Raw genomic sequence first — 17,202 nt, forward strand, 5'->3', positions numbered from 1 at the left:
ATGCCATTATTTGTGGATTGGCCTACTAACAGAGCCATGCTGTTGTTAGCAGCCCCATAACTGAGCTGTAGTGTAGTGTAGTGTACACTACAGCCCCATAACTGAGCTGTAGTGTAGCAGAGAACACAATATGGCTTTGCTTCTGAAATCACAGTGTACTTCTGTATTATTATACAGTGGTACCACAGGTTAAGTACTTAATTCATTCCGGAGGTCCGTTCTTAACCTGAAACTGTTCTTAACTTGAAGCACCACTTTAGCTAATTGGGCCTCCAGCTGCTGCTGTGCCGCCAGAGCACGTTTTCTGTTCTCATCCTGAAGCAAAGTTCTTAACCTGAAACACTATTTCTGGGTTAGCGGAGTCTGTAACCTGAAGCGTATGCAACCTGAGGTACCACTGTATAATGTTTGGAAGCCTGATGCAATGCTGAGCCAAGCCATCATGAATTAATGTCATTCTGGAGAACTCTAGTGAGCATTAAGTTTATAATATACAGAGACTTTAACTTCAGTGTTAATTGCATGTTATTAATTCACACAGTTGACAAGACAGAATCATTGCGATTGAATACATGTTGTCCTTCTCTTTGACACACTTGTATTGTTAATTGACCTGCCCACATTGATTATATTATGCAGCGCTAGGAGATGGCATTATTCCACCCCCAACCAGAACATCACACCTGCCAACTTTGCTCCCCTCTTTGTCTCTTTAGGGAATGACATAAAGGTGAAGCTAGAAGGGACTTGCCTAATTTTAATGACCTCCAGTCAAATTTCATTCCAAAAGATCTATCCACAAGCAGTCATCTGAGCATATTGAAAGTCCTACTCAGCTGGGCTCTAAGCTTTCCAAATTGCTAGATTGTTTCCATGCCAATTAACTGGGATCATGCTATGCTGCAGCTCATCTGTAGCTGCTCTTATTCCTGTTTATTTATTTTTTGGTAGGTCATTGTATGTTGAAAATAGGCAGGTTAGAGTAAACGAAATATAAGACATGATAATATTGATTTCTTTTTAATTTTTTTTTTACTTTTTATGTATTTTGTCTTTGTATCTTTGTATCTATTTTTCTTTTATTATTGTTATTCTTTTTTATTTCTTATTTTTAATTTTGTAACCTTTTATTGTCTGTAAAATTTCAATAAATATCATATTTAAAAAAAAGAAAATAGGCAGGTTAGGACCTTACTGGCGCATCTCCAATGGCTGGTTCACACATGCACGTTCATCAGTTGATGACCACATGACCAAGTGATAACTTACATGTAGGATACAGTCACCACAGAGCAAATAGCATGGATCAAAATCCCAAAGACATTGCTTTCATATCACTGCACATCACTAAAAACTTTTTTTTGTTTAGGCACACCTACCCATGGATTTCCTTTTATTCTGTACGTTGGCTTTTAAAACTGTTGAATGTTTTACTATTTCTATTGTTTTTTAAAATCCATTTTTATTGCCACTTTTGATAAATATTTTATTCATTCCATTTTATGAAAGCTGTTTAGAGATTATTATTTTTGATGCAGTGGAATATAAATCTTGCTTAGCAAATAATATAAATAATTATTTAAATCTAAATAGTTACCTGAGGGAGCAGCTTACATATTTGATGGTAAGTAATCTTTTTTTAAACAAACAAACAAACAAACAAACAAACAAACAAACAAACCAGGATTTATATATCATTTAATTATCAAAACCTCCACATGGCTTACCTAAAATATAAATTAAAATAACCAATAAAATCCTATGTTAAAAATAAGCTGAGAGATATATTAAAAATATGTTATATTTACATGTCTGGGCAGGTTTGCCTAAACTAGAAAGTTTTCAGTAGATGCCAAAAAGAGTACAGCGAAGGCACATGCCTAATCTATTCCCCTGGAGGGAATTCTTATGTGATACAGGTGAATTTGCAAATGGCTGTTTTGCTAGCCTGATTAAAATAAACTTCTGATCAGTTGAACACTGAAGGCGCTAGAAATACTACATATAGGTTCACAAAACTTGTCTAGCATTCAGAATCACAACTTTGTGGTAGTTTGTACCCAAATGGCAAAATGGATTCATTTATGGGAAGAACAGAAAACCTGGGGCACAGTCTGGCAATCCTGCAGTCCCAATTGCACACAGGAAAGCCATAAAGTTTCAAAAACCTAAGGGTAGCTGTAAAACTAGACAGCACAGCTCATCAAATCCGCAAGGTTACACTTCCTTTAAACTGCTGTCAGACATAATAATAATAATAATAATAATAATAATAATAATAATAATAATAATTTATTTACATCCTGCCCATCAGGCTGAGTTTCCCCAGCCACTCTGGGCGGCTCCCAATAGAATATTAAAAACACAATAAATGCACCAAACATTAAAAACTTCCCTAGAGAGGGCTACCTTCAGATGTTTTCTAAAAGTCAGGTAGTTGTTTATTTCCTTGACATCTGATGGGAGGGAGTTTGACAGGGAGGGCACCACTACCGAGAAGGCCCTCTGGAATAAGTCTGATACAACTTTGGGGAGAGTACATTAGATCTGGATTTAGTGATGTCACTGAACTAAGATATTTATTAGGCTACAAAGCATGCTCAACAATCGTAATTTCAAAGGAAGGCCAGCTTAATCTTGTACAGATCAGAAGACTGATGGTGCTATACTGGTATAAGCCTGCCATAGACATGTTGTGTACATTGCTACCCCATATCAGAACTGGCAGTTAAATAAAACTAAATAACTATTAATTATTATGATTAATAGTAATAGCCTTCTTGTCACTCTAGGAAATGATTGGAGTGGTGAACTCTTACGTGTTATGCATTTTTTCAGATCTTGCTTTATTTTCACATTTCATGTACTGGTGAGACTTGTATTTTGGGGCTTGCAAATGTGACTTGGGAGTTGATACTGGTTGCCATAAACACAGAATTATAATTCCTGAATTCTTCTCCAACTTGGATTTTACTCCAAGCTGGAGAATTGCTCTTTTATCTACATCCATCAAATATGCCCCTACCCAACTCCCTAAAAAAAAAAAAAAAAAGACTCACAAAAAGCCCTTGGGAAACCATACTTCCAGTCTGTGGTATTTACTATTGACACTCTGCCACACTGTGCAGCATCACATCAGGTTGTCAGGGATTAGTTGTGATTCCTGCATTGTAGGAAGTTGGACTAGATGACACTTTGGGTCCCTTCCAACTATACAATTTGATGGTTCTAGGTGGCAGAGAGGTCTTCCTGCCCTCCTATCTATTGCTCAGAACTGTTGAAGTGCCAGCCCATGAAGTCAAGTGAAAGCTTGTGGGGAGATTATGTGGGAGAGGAAAGGAATAAATTTGTTGAAGGGAGAGATGAGGACTCATAAGGTTGCAGTTAACTGAATTTACATTGATTCTGAAATAACCCATTTCCTTGATTACTTTGGGCTTATGTAAGCTGAGGAAAGATTCCCCACCGGTTCTTACTTATAACCTTAACAGAAAGACAGACCTTTGTTCTATGATAGCTGATGCAATTCTATTGTTTCTGGACACACTCTGGTCATCTGCTTGACATTAAGAATAGCCACTCAAATGGCTGAGAAACTGTTCAGATGCAGCTCTCCAGTGGTTATGCTAGAATATAGCTCATTTTGCCTTGACAGTTGGCTACAGTTTGGTGTACGTTTAACTGCCCTATAATTTCGAACACATCTTACTAATTTTGGTCTTTCGGTAATGGTTTGCACCTGTCTTGGGTTTCATTGCCTATTTAAAAATCAATGAACCACAAATACTTGAGGCCTGCTGAAACTAACCATATTTCCTGTGACTTTGAAAAACTATTGATCCAAATATGCTCCCCAGTAACTGCATGTCAAGTCTTTATAGCAAGGTTAATTCACTTTATAGCCTTCTTAACACAGGAGGGTTTATGCTTTATTACATATCCAGTACTCCAGATAGGATGCAATGAATTTTAAAGTATCCACAGTGCAAGGCAGATCCAGTGTGTTAACCAAGCTCAGCATTTCCCCGCCAACCTTCTTAGAAATCTTTTTTTATTTATTTCAAATGGGAACACAAAAACAGAAGCTTGCACTTATTTTTGTTTGCATTTAAGAAGGGCAGAGAGTCACCAGAAAAGGTCAAATGCTATTTCTGTAGGGGTTTTTTTTGGTTTTTTGCAGGGTCCATCTGACAAACATGGGACAGAAAAGCATTCATGAAGCAAAATGCCACTGCTTCCGTAAGCCTTGGTGTAAAAATAAAATTCTGAAGTTCTGAATATTAGAGAAAGAATAATGTTCCAAGTCTTATGACTTCTGAACTCCTAAAAGGCAGATTATTGTTATGCAAAGTAGTCTTCCCTCAAAACTTAAGTTTAAAAGGTCCATTGGAAATGCTTTTGGTCCCATTGTCAGTTTCATCTAGGGTCTAATTCCTGGCAAAAGGCACATAGGAATTAGTTAGTGAGCTACCCCTGGCTCACTTCATAGTTTTACCCTGTGAATTTTATCAGAGAACTATCAGGAAAAAGTGAGGTCTTTCCAAGGATTCAACCAAGCTTCAGAAGGAAGCCCCTTTCCCAAGCAAATTTACCTTTACAACAGTCGAGAGAGTGAGACAAGTGGGTAGGTTTGAAACAGCTGGCATCATATAGGCCTCTGGCTTCTGATCTCAAGGGCATCCTTTGACACCTGCATGCATGAAATCTACTTTAATTGACTTGGGATGCACTAGGTCCTAAAATCCCCTTCAACTGCAACCGCGCGCATGCTTGGAAGCATCAAAATCTTAACCACAAGGCTTCTCAGGCCTCTAATGTCCCCGTTATACCTGTAGATTCCCTGTCCTTTTCAAGGATGGTTAGTTTGCTTGGGAAAGGAGGGGTCTGATGGGAAGGGCTGTCAACCTAATATAACCTTGGTCTGATCTTGAGAAGGCACTGGAACTCAGGGGCTGAATCCAATGCTAATCCTACCCAGAGACATTGAAGTTAGTAGATATGACTGACTTAGGTTCATTAACCCTGCCCTGGGGTCCCTTTTTCTTAAAGCATCAGTAATTGCTGAAGGGGGCATTGGGGAGTGGGTGAGTTGCAGAGAAAGCCTTGCTCAATCATTTCTACACCTTTCATTTTTCTGCCCCAAATGAGCCCCACAAGCCTGGTGACACCTCACGGTATCCTGGGACGGTGTCAGGGCTCCAGCATCCTAGCAGGGTTCACTTCTGACATTTCTTTAAGGAGTCTCAAAGCGGCTAACATTCTCCTTTCCCTTCCTCCCCCACAACAAATACTCTGTGAGGTGAGTGGGGCTGAGAGACTTCACAGAAGTGTGACTGGCCCAAGGTCACCCAGCAGCTGCATGCGGAGGAGCGGAGGCGCGAACCCGATTCCCCAGATTACGAGACTACCGCTCTTAACCACTACACCACACTGGCTCTCTCACTTCTGACATTTCTTGTGGGCTACCCTTTAAATCATGCACCCCCTTCCGCCATTTCTTAGTACCGGGTGACTGAGCGAATGCCATTTTTATTCAAACCGTTTATATACTGCCTACATTGAAACAAAACTCTTAAGTGGTAATTTTGCCCAATGTCCATAATACAGCATCCCTCTGGGGCACTGCTCACCACAATCACAGGTTAATCCCACTGAAGAGCACTAGAATAGGAGGGCGCCCAGTGCTAAGGGCCCCTTTCAAGCCTGAAGTTAGTCCTGAGCCTCTGTTGTCTCTGCTTGCTCCCTCATGGAGTTCTAAACTCATATTTACAAAGGGGTTGAACATGTATCCATTGCACGTCTGCTCCAAATGATCCATCCCCATCCCAGAAAAAGCTGCCGTTCTTTTCAAAAATTTGCTGGGAGAATCATACACGATTACTTCTGTATACACTCTCTAGTGTGGACCTTTGCTACAAAAGGTAGATAAGAAAAAGATGGGTGCTTTATTTGTACAGTCGTACCTTGGGTTAATAACTTAATTCATTCTGGAGGTCCATTCTTAACCTGAAACTGTTCTTAACCTGAGGTACCACTTTAACTAATGGGGCCTCCCGCCGCCGCCGCCGCATGATTTCTATTCTCATCCTGAAGCAAAGTTCTTAACCTGAGGTACTATTTCTGGGTTAGCGGAGTCTGTAACCTGAAGTATCTGTAACCCGAAGTACACTGTATTCAGTCAGTGGCTTCAAATATTGATAAGCCTATTGTTTACACTGATTAGCCTACTGTTGATCAGAAATAGATAACCAGTATATTGTATCTTAAAGACACATAATGTAGCAGTTGTCATGCTTTAGTCTGCTGAAGGATGAACCCCCAGCTTGATACAAAATGAGACCATCTCAAAAGAATTCTGAGTTAATACATACAATCTCAACTCTGTTCTGAGCTCATCACCCCAGACACTTTCTCATACCTGGTGAAGGGAAAGTTTATGGATGGGCCTCCATCAGGATCGCATTAAGCCTAGACAAGGAACTATGGAGATTTAAGAAAGGAAGGAGCTAGGGGAAAGGAAGGAACAGTGATAATGGCAAGAGGAAGGCCTTACAGTCCTGATTTCTTAAAGAGTTTGGAGGATTTGAATTACAATGGGCTTGGGGATGAAGTGAGATTGTTGTCAGAAGCTGCTGTCCAACAACAGGCATAATCATTTATTTCAGCCACACATTGCCATTACTGGAGAATCAAATGTTTAGATATGGCCCTGGAGAGGGGCAATCCTTTCAAAGTTGTTGCTTATTCTCAGGTGACAGCAAGAAAACAGAGAAGAAAAATAACTTCACATAGCAATATTTGAACTCCAACTATGATCAAGATTACACACATCAACTCCCCATTGATATATAAAGGGGAATTACAAATGATTGCTGATAAACTGTTTCTTGTGGGCTGCAAGAAATATCATGCATAATCCTCCCACTAAGAATGAAACACCACAACAATGCAGCCATCAAAGCCATCACTAAAGCAATCTTCTTCTGACATCTGTTCCATAAATTACTATTAACAACCGATGGGAGGGAGGAACCCCTATATTCTTTCAACATTTTCATGAGCATCACTCCCACATCTCCACACTAGGCACAAGTAGATAGATATTTGCCTACTAGCAAACAAAACCCTATCACAGCACTGAAATCTAATGGAAATGAAAACGTGTTTTCACCTCTAATTCTTGAAGAATTATATCTAACAAGGTATGTTTTAAAAACAACAGCACAGATCATAGAATCACAGAGCTGGACGGCAACACTACACAGTCCCCCATCGGATTTGAAACCATACCGGACCCTACTTAGCTTTTGCAAATGTGCTAGCAGTTTTATTACTCCATTTTGACAACGCAAAGGTAAGAGTAAAAGAAGTGTGGGGACCACATGTAGTTTGTGTAAGAAATCCCTGCCCATAATTTCTTGGAGGAGAGGGTGACCTTCCTTCATTCCTAGTTTCCTTTCCCTTGCACAATCACTTAACAATGAGATGAGCATGAGAGTGCTCACCTTCCACAGAATTATTACACCCCCCCCCCAAAAAAAGCACAATTTCATTCATGCCTTGTGCCACTTTTGTCATCTGCTGCTTGGTAACAGAATGAAGAACAAATGCATTAAACGTTGCCTGGGGAAGATCCAGCTGGTTCAAGGGGCAAAAAGGTCCTTTAGGCACCCGGAAAGATGAGAGGACCCTTTCTTGTCCTACGTTTGTTCTGCACATCCATATGCAGATGATTCACTTTAGAAGTATAAATAGCAATAAAGTCACTTACGGAATGCAGTATACAGTTCTTGCAGAGTTAAGTAACCATCGTTGTTGTAATCATCAAATCGGAGAAGATCCTCTGGTGTACAATCTGAGAAAACTTCTTCCAGGTCGTCCCTTTTCATCAACTGTTGAGATCAGGAAAAGAGGTGGAATCATTACAATTAGTTAACCAAATTTAATTGAATATATTTTTTATTGTATGGGAAAACTGAACACTGGGATATTGTGGGGTGGGGAAATAGGCCATAAAAAGTACATAAGCTTGGTATGTTTAGACAAAAATCGCATTTTGTTAGGAATGTTGAGCTTTTCCTGATGTTTTCCATTGTTGCTTGTTGCTTGAAGGTACCTATACAGCTACCTTGTATGAGATCAAGTGGTTGGAAGGCAGGAGTCGCCAATAAATCACCATGAGTCATCAATCACCAATGTGATTGTTTTATGTTGCAAAATTTGTTGCAATATATAGAAATATTATACATCAAAACTAAGCTATACATGACCATACTACATGCATGTTGTAATAGAAATGCCAAGTTAACCCTAGCAGCAGCAGCAACAACAACAACAACTTTCTATGAAGTAGGCAAAAATGTCTCAAAAGCCAATCAGGAATCATTCAGAAAGTTCCTATTTAACACCTAAACTGTCTAATCCCTACTTCCAAAAACTTCGGGAGGGCAGAATGCAGCATCAGCCTACGTTCAGACCCACATAAATGTGTGACAACGCAATACAAGGAAGTCTCATGATACCATTTCAAAGATGGGGTGGGGGCAAACATGAGAATGCAGAGGGCCAAGATTCAAGTCACCAAGGATATGGTCAAAAAGTGCTTCATGTTCTTCATGATATCAGATGTGGCTCATTTCACTGATGACAATGTCAAGTAATAATGCTAAAAGCATGACCCTTCATCCACCATGTAAAATAGTCAATAAAAGTGAAATCAACCACAACTTCCAGGGTCTACCTTTTAAAGATAGAAATTTCCCTTTGTCTGCTTTTGTATTGAAAATTGATTAAGTTTTCACAATACTGACAAGCTCCTTTGATTTAATGCCAGGAAGGAAATCACTTTAGCAGTTATGAATTTAGCAGATTTTTGAATCTGACCCTACAGACACAGCTTTAAATGAAAATAATATTTCAATTACCATAGCTGTTAATGGGCTTGTATACTCAGAAGTTTATCTGATATTTCACAAGAATAAGGCTGATGTGTGTGTCGTGGATTTCAATCAAATGTTTTTAGAGGCTAAGACTGAATTTGTATCATGAATTAAAAGAACAAAAAATGACCTTCTACTTATTTATTGCTAGGGGCGCTTTTCTCTCTGAAAAGAATTATTTGACATTAATTGAAGCAAATAAGTTGGCAATTCTCCAAAGGCTAAATTCCACTTTCCCTCTTTTTTTTAACCAGTTCAATACTGGGTAGGGAGAAAGATTTGGCAGATGTGTTGCAACAAAAATATGGTCTACATTAAAAACAACAACAACCTATCCTTCCTTTCAACCAAGTTAACTAAACCAACAGAAGCAATTATCATGTTCCTACATTAATTTTTGAGGAATCCTGTTATGGCTTCTCATTTAATATCATTGTTCTAGCTTCTCATTTATTTGTATACAATATACAAGAGCACTGACAGTGTATACTGACAGTATATCCTCTGTCCAGACTGTCATCTTATACAAAGCCCTGCTACATGCAACAGTTACATGCCAAATTTGACATGCATAAGAGAGCCTAGGAAGTGATACATCATATATAACTACATGCCATATGAGAATAACTATGATGTGGAAGTCAATATGGGCTATGAAAACAAAGCAGTGGCCTCCTGCCAAATCCTCTGCAAACTTGGAACATAAGAATATAGGAATCTGTCTTGCGCTGAGTCAGATCATTGCTCCATCTAGCTTGGTATTGTCAATAGGTACTGGAAACACCTCTCCAGGACTTCAGACAGGGACTTCTCCCAGTCCTACCTGGGGATTCCAGGGATGCCACAATGCAAGGCAGATGCTCTACCACTGAGCTATGCCCTTTCCCTAACTGGACACAGCAGAAAGAAGGCTGCATTTGCTCCCCTGATCCAAAGGTTGAGTAAACATGGGTAAACATCCCATGGGTAAATAGCCTATGAAGATAGTGTCCCTTCCATCTCTTTACTTTCTCTTGTGTGACTTACTGGCTGCCATTTGCTCCTGTAAAACTCTGCACTTTGCAACATCACTGCAGTGTGTGGGGAAATGGCCAGCCATACCTTCCTCTGGCTTGTCTGGATTCCACTGCCAAGGAACTCATACAAGGGTGCAATGCTTCAGGGACTGAAATATAATAGGTTCCTGAAACAAAGGAGTCCTCCCTCCACTTCCCTTCATAAAAACAATAGGTCTCTCTCTCTCTCTTCCTCCTTAAGCCAGATCATGTTACACTTTAGAATGACCAAAGAGAGAGCCCTAGATTTACGTAGTTGTGCAGATATGAGCATATTTTATTCTATGAGCATATTTTATTCTATGTGAAAGGCACTGCAAGTATCACAGAACAGGTACGCCCCATGCCTCAGGGGTGTTCCTGAGTGAATGTCCTTATTTTCCTCCTTACAAACAAATGGTTTATGTTTACCCCTAAGGGAGAGAAGTAAAGTGCTCACTACTCGGTCCAGCTGAAATTCAAGGCATATGAGAACACAGCTCATGTCTATGTGCTCAGGAGCCTTGGCAATATGCAAGCCCTCCCTCCAAACAAATAAATCTCCTAAAATGATGGGAATTCTGCTCGTAAGATAATGAAAACCACTTCTTTCATTCCATTGTAACATGCATCATATATAGTAAAAGGTAAAGGTAAAGGTACCCCTGCCCGAACGGGCCAGTCTTGACAGACTCTGGGGTTTGTGCGCCCATCTCACATCTATTGGCCGGGGGCCAGCGCTGTCCGAAGACACTTCCGGGTCACGTGGCCAGCGTGACAACGCTGCTCTGGCGAGCCAGAGCCGCACACGGAACGCCGTTTACCTTCCCGCTGGTAAGCGGTACCTATTTATCTACTTGCCCCCGGGGGTGCTTTCGAACTGCTAGGTGGGCAGGCGCTGGGACCGAGCAGCGGGAGCGCACCCCGCCGCGGGGATTCGAACCGCCGACCTTTCGATCGGCAAGCCCTAGGCGCTGAGGCTTTAGCCCACAGCGCCACCCGCGTCCCTATATACTATCAAATATAGTAGCTACTCCCAATGCCTGATTACATTTGCATTTTGCTTTGTCAGTGCATCACACACACACACAAAATGACATTTTTCAGTTTTTTCAAGCCTGAAAAATATCACATTTCTGCTCAACCATTTAGTGCTCATTCATGAATTTAGCAGACATTGGATGTTATATGGTCTTTCCTTCTTTGATCTATCATAACAACTCAGCCAAAGAGGTGATTTCGCAAAACTTCTCATTCAAAACATCTCAACATGCCATGTTATTGTGACAATTAAGTTGCGCAGCTATTTAATCCTTTCAAGATGGGACTTACTAGGAGTACATTCCAGCACAAAAACAAACAAAACAGATGGAGAAAGAAATATTGTGTAAGGGCTAATCAACATTTCAGTTAGGATGCTTATTAGCCAAATCCATTATGTGGTTCCCACCCTCTCCTCTCCTTCCTTAGTTCAGGGAACTTAGGGATGGGGCAATATTTGCCCTTTTCTGGTCTTTTGCAGAAGGTAAAGCAGCATCTTGCTGCCTCCTGAAAACTTTCAAAAAAATATAGCCCATCATCAGTTGATGCCTCCTTGACCTCAACTGTCAGTGGCAGAGATGGGAAGCAGAGCTCATTCCATTGAAAATTCACTCCTGAAAATTTGCAGAGGAAAAGGAGAGAATCTACCCAGCAAATCTCCTAAGAACATTAGAAGAGCTTGTTGGATCAGACCAATAGCTCATCTTGCCCAGCCAGATAGATGCCTGTAGGAAACCAACGATCAGAACATGAGAACAACAGCCTCTCTCCTCATCTGGTTTTCAGCAACTGTGTCATCTTACAAGAACAAATAGAATCCTCCTTAATGAGGCTCCTAGTTGTGCGCGGGCCCCTAAGGCACCCCCGCTAGGAGAGTTGTTGCCGGGCGTGGCCCAAGCCTTAACCGTTAGGCCCCAGGATCGAGCCAGGCTGTTTGGGCCAATTGGGGCAGTTAGCGCGATTCCTGGGGCCTACAAAAGTGGCAGTGCGCCGTAACTGGGCGCACTTGCTTCGTGCTGCCAAACACCCACCCTCCCTTCCTAATTTTAGGCGGTGCTGCTTTGGCCTTGCTTTGGATTGGGCCACCTGCTTTGGAGCAGGGGCTGGATAAGAATTATTTCCATTTGGCAGATTGGCTGTAGTCACTTGCTTTTTGCCTACCCCCTTAGCAATCGTCACAACTTTGTAATGTTTGGCGGTTAGGCATTGGCTTATTGAAGTGTGTGGGAGGGGAGGTGCAGCCATCACTTGCCCCTCCATGAATAAGGGTATTCCGGTAAAGGAATCTGGGGGTCCTGGATCTCGTCAGAAGTCCACTTGAGGGACTAGGGCCATGCCAGGACCACAGGAACCCTGGGGTAAGCTTCGGTTGGTCTTCATTGATGTTGCTTCCTCATTTGGTGTTTACCCTTTCAGACTTCGAGCCAGAGAGGCAGGAGTCAGTTATAGTCTGTTGCCAATGCCTAAGCCAATACCACTCACTTTGCTGTAATCAATAAAGTTGTGGCCTAAATTTTGCGCAATGACTTAAACTAAAAATTAGGTGTCAGTGTGAAGTTATTTTCAGGGGAAGGGCTTGGGGGCCTCAAAGCACAAATGAACATGGTGGATCAGATCAAGGATCCATCCTTTTTCCTGGTTAGCTGGATCTTTCTCAAAAATGCATAATCAGGGCATGATGGGAATAACCTTCCACAACATGATGATAAAGACAATATCACTTTGTGTGTGTCTCACCACCATATATCTAAATTGATCAGTTGTCAATCAACACTTCTGCAGCTACAAAAGGATATTGTACATGTGGGACAGAAACTGTTGTTAATGAAATTTTTAGTATTAGAGCATCTCAGAGGAAGGTGGGAGAATCTATGCTGATTTTCATATTTAAATATTTTTCAATGCAAATAAAATCTGATATCTGTCAGCGAGCAGGGCATGTTTAAAAAAGATGATTGCAGATGCAAACCTATATTTGCCAGAGAGCTAAGGAGGGGGAAAAAAACGTGGCATAGAAAATTCTTATTTTGCAAAATATCCTTAACAATATAAAATAATGCCACTGCTTCCTGAGGCAGATGGGAGAAAAGTCAGCTACGGCAAGATATTTCATAGTCTAATTTTCAGCAGAGTTTTACAAACAGCTAGTCTCTTGAGGATTCCACTGTGGTTACACTCAATTTACACTTTGAATGGGAAATGCAGTCCACTTCATAATTTGATTTTCATTGAACAACAAACCCACCTGAGCCAATTCAGAGCTGCTGAGGTGCCCATCACCATTTATATCCAAGTGGTTAAACATATCTTCAACTAAGAAGCGCTTCTGGATTCTCTCATCTCCTGGGTGATTTTGCTGCCTCTGCCGGTGAGATTGAAGGTCCAGAAGGATACCCTTCAGTTGACGGTAGTCTGCCATTGTACACGTGTCACCTGGAAGATAAAACATGATTACATGACTGCATGCTTCTCCCTGCTTGATCTGCTAAAAGACTGCACTTCTACAGAGCCAGAAAAGGTGCCGCCCAAAGGGAGATGCCCTGCACCTACTGAGGTTTTCAAAAGCAATGCTTTAAGATGATCCTAATGAGATGCCCTTTCATAAAGACAAGGTTTTTCCCCTCCCTAAATCCTACCTCCAAGGAACTTCATCAGTATCTCACTTTACAGATTATACGGCTTCACTCAGCAGACAACCGTGTAAAATGTAATATCTGCTGAATGCATTAAATGTCCTCTAGATGCTTTTCTTAAAGTATCCTTATTTGCCCCCACATAGTCGCAGTTTATGCACCACTGCGTTTCCACAGTGCAGTCCGGTTTTTCTAATATATAAGGAGAAGATTAGAGTGGCTTTGAAGTGGTGATCATAACTAACTGAGTCTCAAGGCGTGAACTGCTGATTATCAGACAGAAGTGCTGTGCTATCATTTGCACACTGTAAATATGCCATTTACAAGCTGAAACTCAAATTACCAAACTCGAAAACCATTAGTTCTGCGGCTGTGTTATATTACAAAATTTTCAAAAGGTTTTTTTTAAAAAATAAACAAATAAATAAAAATAAAAGAAACAATACTGCTTGAAAGGGGCTTGTGGTACCAGGACCCACATGACTTAACCCTCCCCTGTGCTGTTTTCAAGCTCTGACCCATTTGACACCACACCACATAATAGAATGCTCTGTGCACTCTTCTTCGACTGTATCTCAGGAGGATGTACTTGGTAACATCTGCAAAAAGAACTCCCTACTGTAGAAGGGAGCATGACTAGACTAATCAAAGACTTGAACTCAGCTGGCCAGGTACATAGCACTGTAAAGCAAAGAGGATGGAGGGCAACTCCAAATCTTCCCAGACGTTTTCCTCGGATATAAGATATCCTGATATCCATGGGACTGACTTCCTGATAATGAGTTCAAGATTAGGATGATAGGCTATGAAACCAAAATGGGGCTTCTGCTGGTTTGCCACTGCTATTTTCCCCTTTCTGTCAGTGGAGGTTGGGACAGGGACCAGTGAAGTGTTTAGGGGACCACTAATGTTCAGAATAAAAAGATCCCATAAGTAAGTCTGACTGGGGAAACAGTGGACAGAAATGGAGTAACATTGAAGCGAAGTTGGAGGAGCCAACATTTTGTTACAACCAGAGGCGTAGGAAGGGGGGGTGCGGGGGTGCAGACCAGACCAGGTGTCATCGCTGAGGGGGGGGGACATGACTCCCAAGCCTACCCTGAGCCATTGATGTGGGGCGTGACAAAAAAATTTCCACACTGGGTAACATGTGACCTTGCTACGCCTCTGGGTACAATTGTATCCTTTCAAGAATGACTATGTTCTAAAGAGTGTTTTTATGTGCATTTTGTTGAACACGTTTAGAAACCTCCCTGGTAAAACAGAGTTTCTGGTTGTGGGAATGTTTCTAAGACTGTTAAACAGAACATGCTCCCAAACTTTCTACACTTTTCATATGAAATGCATGAAGGTCCCAAAAAAGATTCTGCATGCCTGTGGGGACGCTGGGAGGCAGATCGTTTTAGCTCTTGTGTCTTTGGGTGAATCGTGCTTTAATGGAAACTCAAATCATGGGAGAAGAACACCAAGAGAACAGAAACTCTTCCTTTTAAAACCCACTCCCACAATAAGTAGAGCTGCACACTGTAATTGGTATATTAATCAACTAAAGCTTTAGGCAATTAATCAAAGGATGCCACTTTTAATCAGTAAGTGCAGATTTTCATCAGTGGGGCTGTGAGTTAATAGCACAGTTGTTATGTAACCATTTTAGCTCTGGTTTATCTATTTGAAAGGAATGAGGGGGAATACTAAAAGTGGCCTTTCCCTTTGCCCATCAGCACTGGATTTTGTTTATGGGGTTGTAAATTATTATACACTTCCTTCACTGTCTCAGTATACATTGTGGTGATGGGCAATTCAGCAAATGTAATTTAATCAATGTAAATTTAATTGACTAATGAACACAGTAATTGGTGACATGCCATTTAATTAATCAAAAAAACACTATTTAGGTTGCAGTCCGAAGCACCCTTACTAGGCAGCAAGGCCTACAAATTTTAAAGGATGACAATGTTTTGGTTTGTACAGGCAGTGCTTCCGATATGCACATCTCACCAAACCTGGACGTGACCTGAAAACATCACAAAAAGGGGTGGAATGGGCCGGGGTGGGGCAGGGTGGGGGGTGGAATGGGGTGTTTGCAGGATTTTTTAACGGTGTTTCAAATATATGTGATTTCACTTAAATGTGTGGTAGCGTGGAATGTAACCCCCACGTAAATTGGGAGTTGCCTGTATATTGTTTTGGGAAGTGTGAATAGTTTCACTTTTAACTGAACTGAACCAAATTCATCTCCCACCCCCAGTAGGCATAGCATGATCCCACCCAAGCATAGCATAAGACTTGTCTACCTTCTATCATATGAATCTGTCCAATAATGCCTCCAGAGAGAAGCTCATCTGGATCCATTTTTTATCTCTTCCCAGTGCAAAAGTGACTGGAAATTTTATTTGCCCAGTTTTTCCAGTATCTTGCATATCTGGTTTTAGCAGTTGTTTTATACATAGTCTGGCTTTCATTGATTTCCATGTTTTGTATTGTTTCTGTTGCTGTATTTTCTTCTGCTGTTTTACTCTGTGTGCAAGTTGCATTGAAAGTTTACGCTGCAGCATGGCTGGCAATTTAGTCTATACATAGCGTGGGATACAACTAAGTTGTTGCATGCATGGAACAAGGTCCATTTGCACAACATGACCATCTCCGGTGTCCATTAAATCTGCTTTGGAGAGTTGGAGGAACCCTCTGAACAAAATTAGGTGGTCACATAGAGAGGACCTCGTTCCCCATGTGCATATCACACTCAGCACCACATTGAATTTTACCCATGCGCTTGTATTCCACTGAGTCCTACTCAAGGTAAACCCACTAGAATTAAAGTACCTAAGTTCAGTGTATCTGAAGAAGTGTGCATGCACACGAAAGCTCATACCAAGAACTAACTTAGTTGGTCTTTAAGGTGCTACTGGAAGGAATTTTTTTATTTTGACTATGGCAGACCAACACGGCTACCTATCTGTAACTGTAAGTTAGTCATGTGCATTAATTTCAATGGGTCTATTCTATTCTTTCCGCAGGGCCTGTAAGACAGAGTTGTTCCACCTGGCCTTTGGCTTGGAGCCAATTTGATTCCCTCCCTCCCTCCCTCCCTATCTTTCTTTTTTCTTTTCCTTTCTCCTCCTGCGATGAGGCTACATTTTAATGTTTTAATGTTTCAATATTTTAATGTTGTATTTTAATTTTGTTTTTAAGTTGTAATCATTCAACTTGTTTTTATTATTGCTTGTTAGCTGCCCTGAGCCCGGCCTTGGCTGGGGAGGGCGGGGTGTAAATAAAAAAATATTGTTATTATTATTATTGTTGTTGTTGTTGTTGTTGTTATGTATTCAGTGGCCAGGAGTGCCTTCCATCAGCTTCGGCTGCTGGCCCAGCTACACCCCCATCTGGACAGGGATTGCCTAGCTCAGGGGTCTGCAACCTTTAAGACAAAAAGAGCCACTTGGACCCGTTTCCGAAGGAAAACAAACCTGGGAGCCACAAAACCATTGCGATATTTAAAACAAATATATCTCCAGAGCCGCGATCTGACAGCGGGCAGGAAGGTGACGTTGGGAC

At 41.1% G+C, this 17,202-nt stretch overlaps 1 protein-coding gene across 3 annotated transcripts in view; it reads right to left on the minus strand.

Moving 5' to 3' along the window:
* Positions 1–17,202, minus strand: part of FSTL4 (follistatin like 4) — a 371,489-nt gene that overhangs the window by 139,465 nt on the left and 214,822 nt on the right. For all 3 annotated transcript variants that reach the window (XM_082211563.1, XM_082211562.1, XM_082211561.1), the window contains exons 5-6: positions 13,260–13,447; positions 7,772–7,892 (exon numbers count right to left, since the gene is read on the minus strand). In XM_082211563.1, the coding sequence (XP_082067689.1) occupies positions 7,772–7,892; positions 13,260–13,447 (309 nt within the window). The remainder of the gene's footprint in view (positions 1–7,771; positions 7,893–13,259; positions 13,448–17,202) is intronic.

The sequence above is a fragment of the Podarcis vaucheri genome, assembly GCF_965113315.1.
Source record: "Podarcis vaucheri genome assembly, chromosome: 2".
NCBI classification, from domain to species: Eukaryota; Metazoa; Chordata; class Lepidosauria; order Squamata; family Lacertidae; genus Podarcis; species Podarcis vaucheri.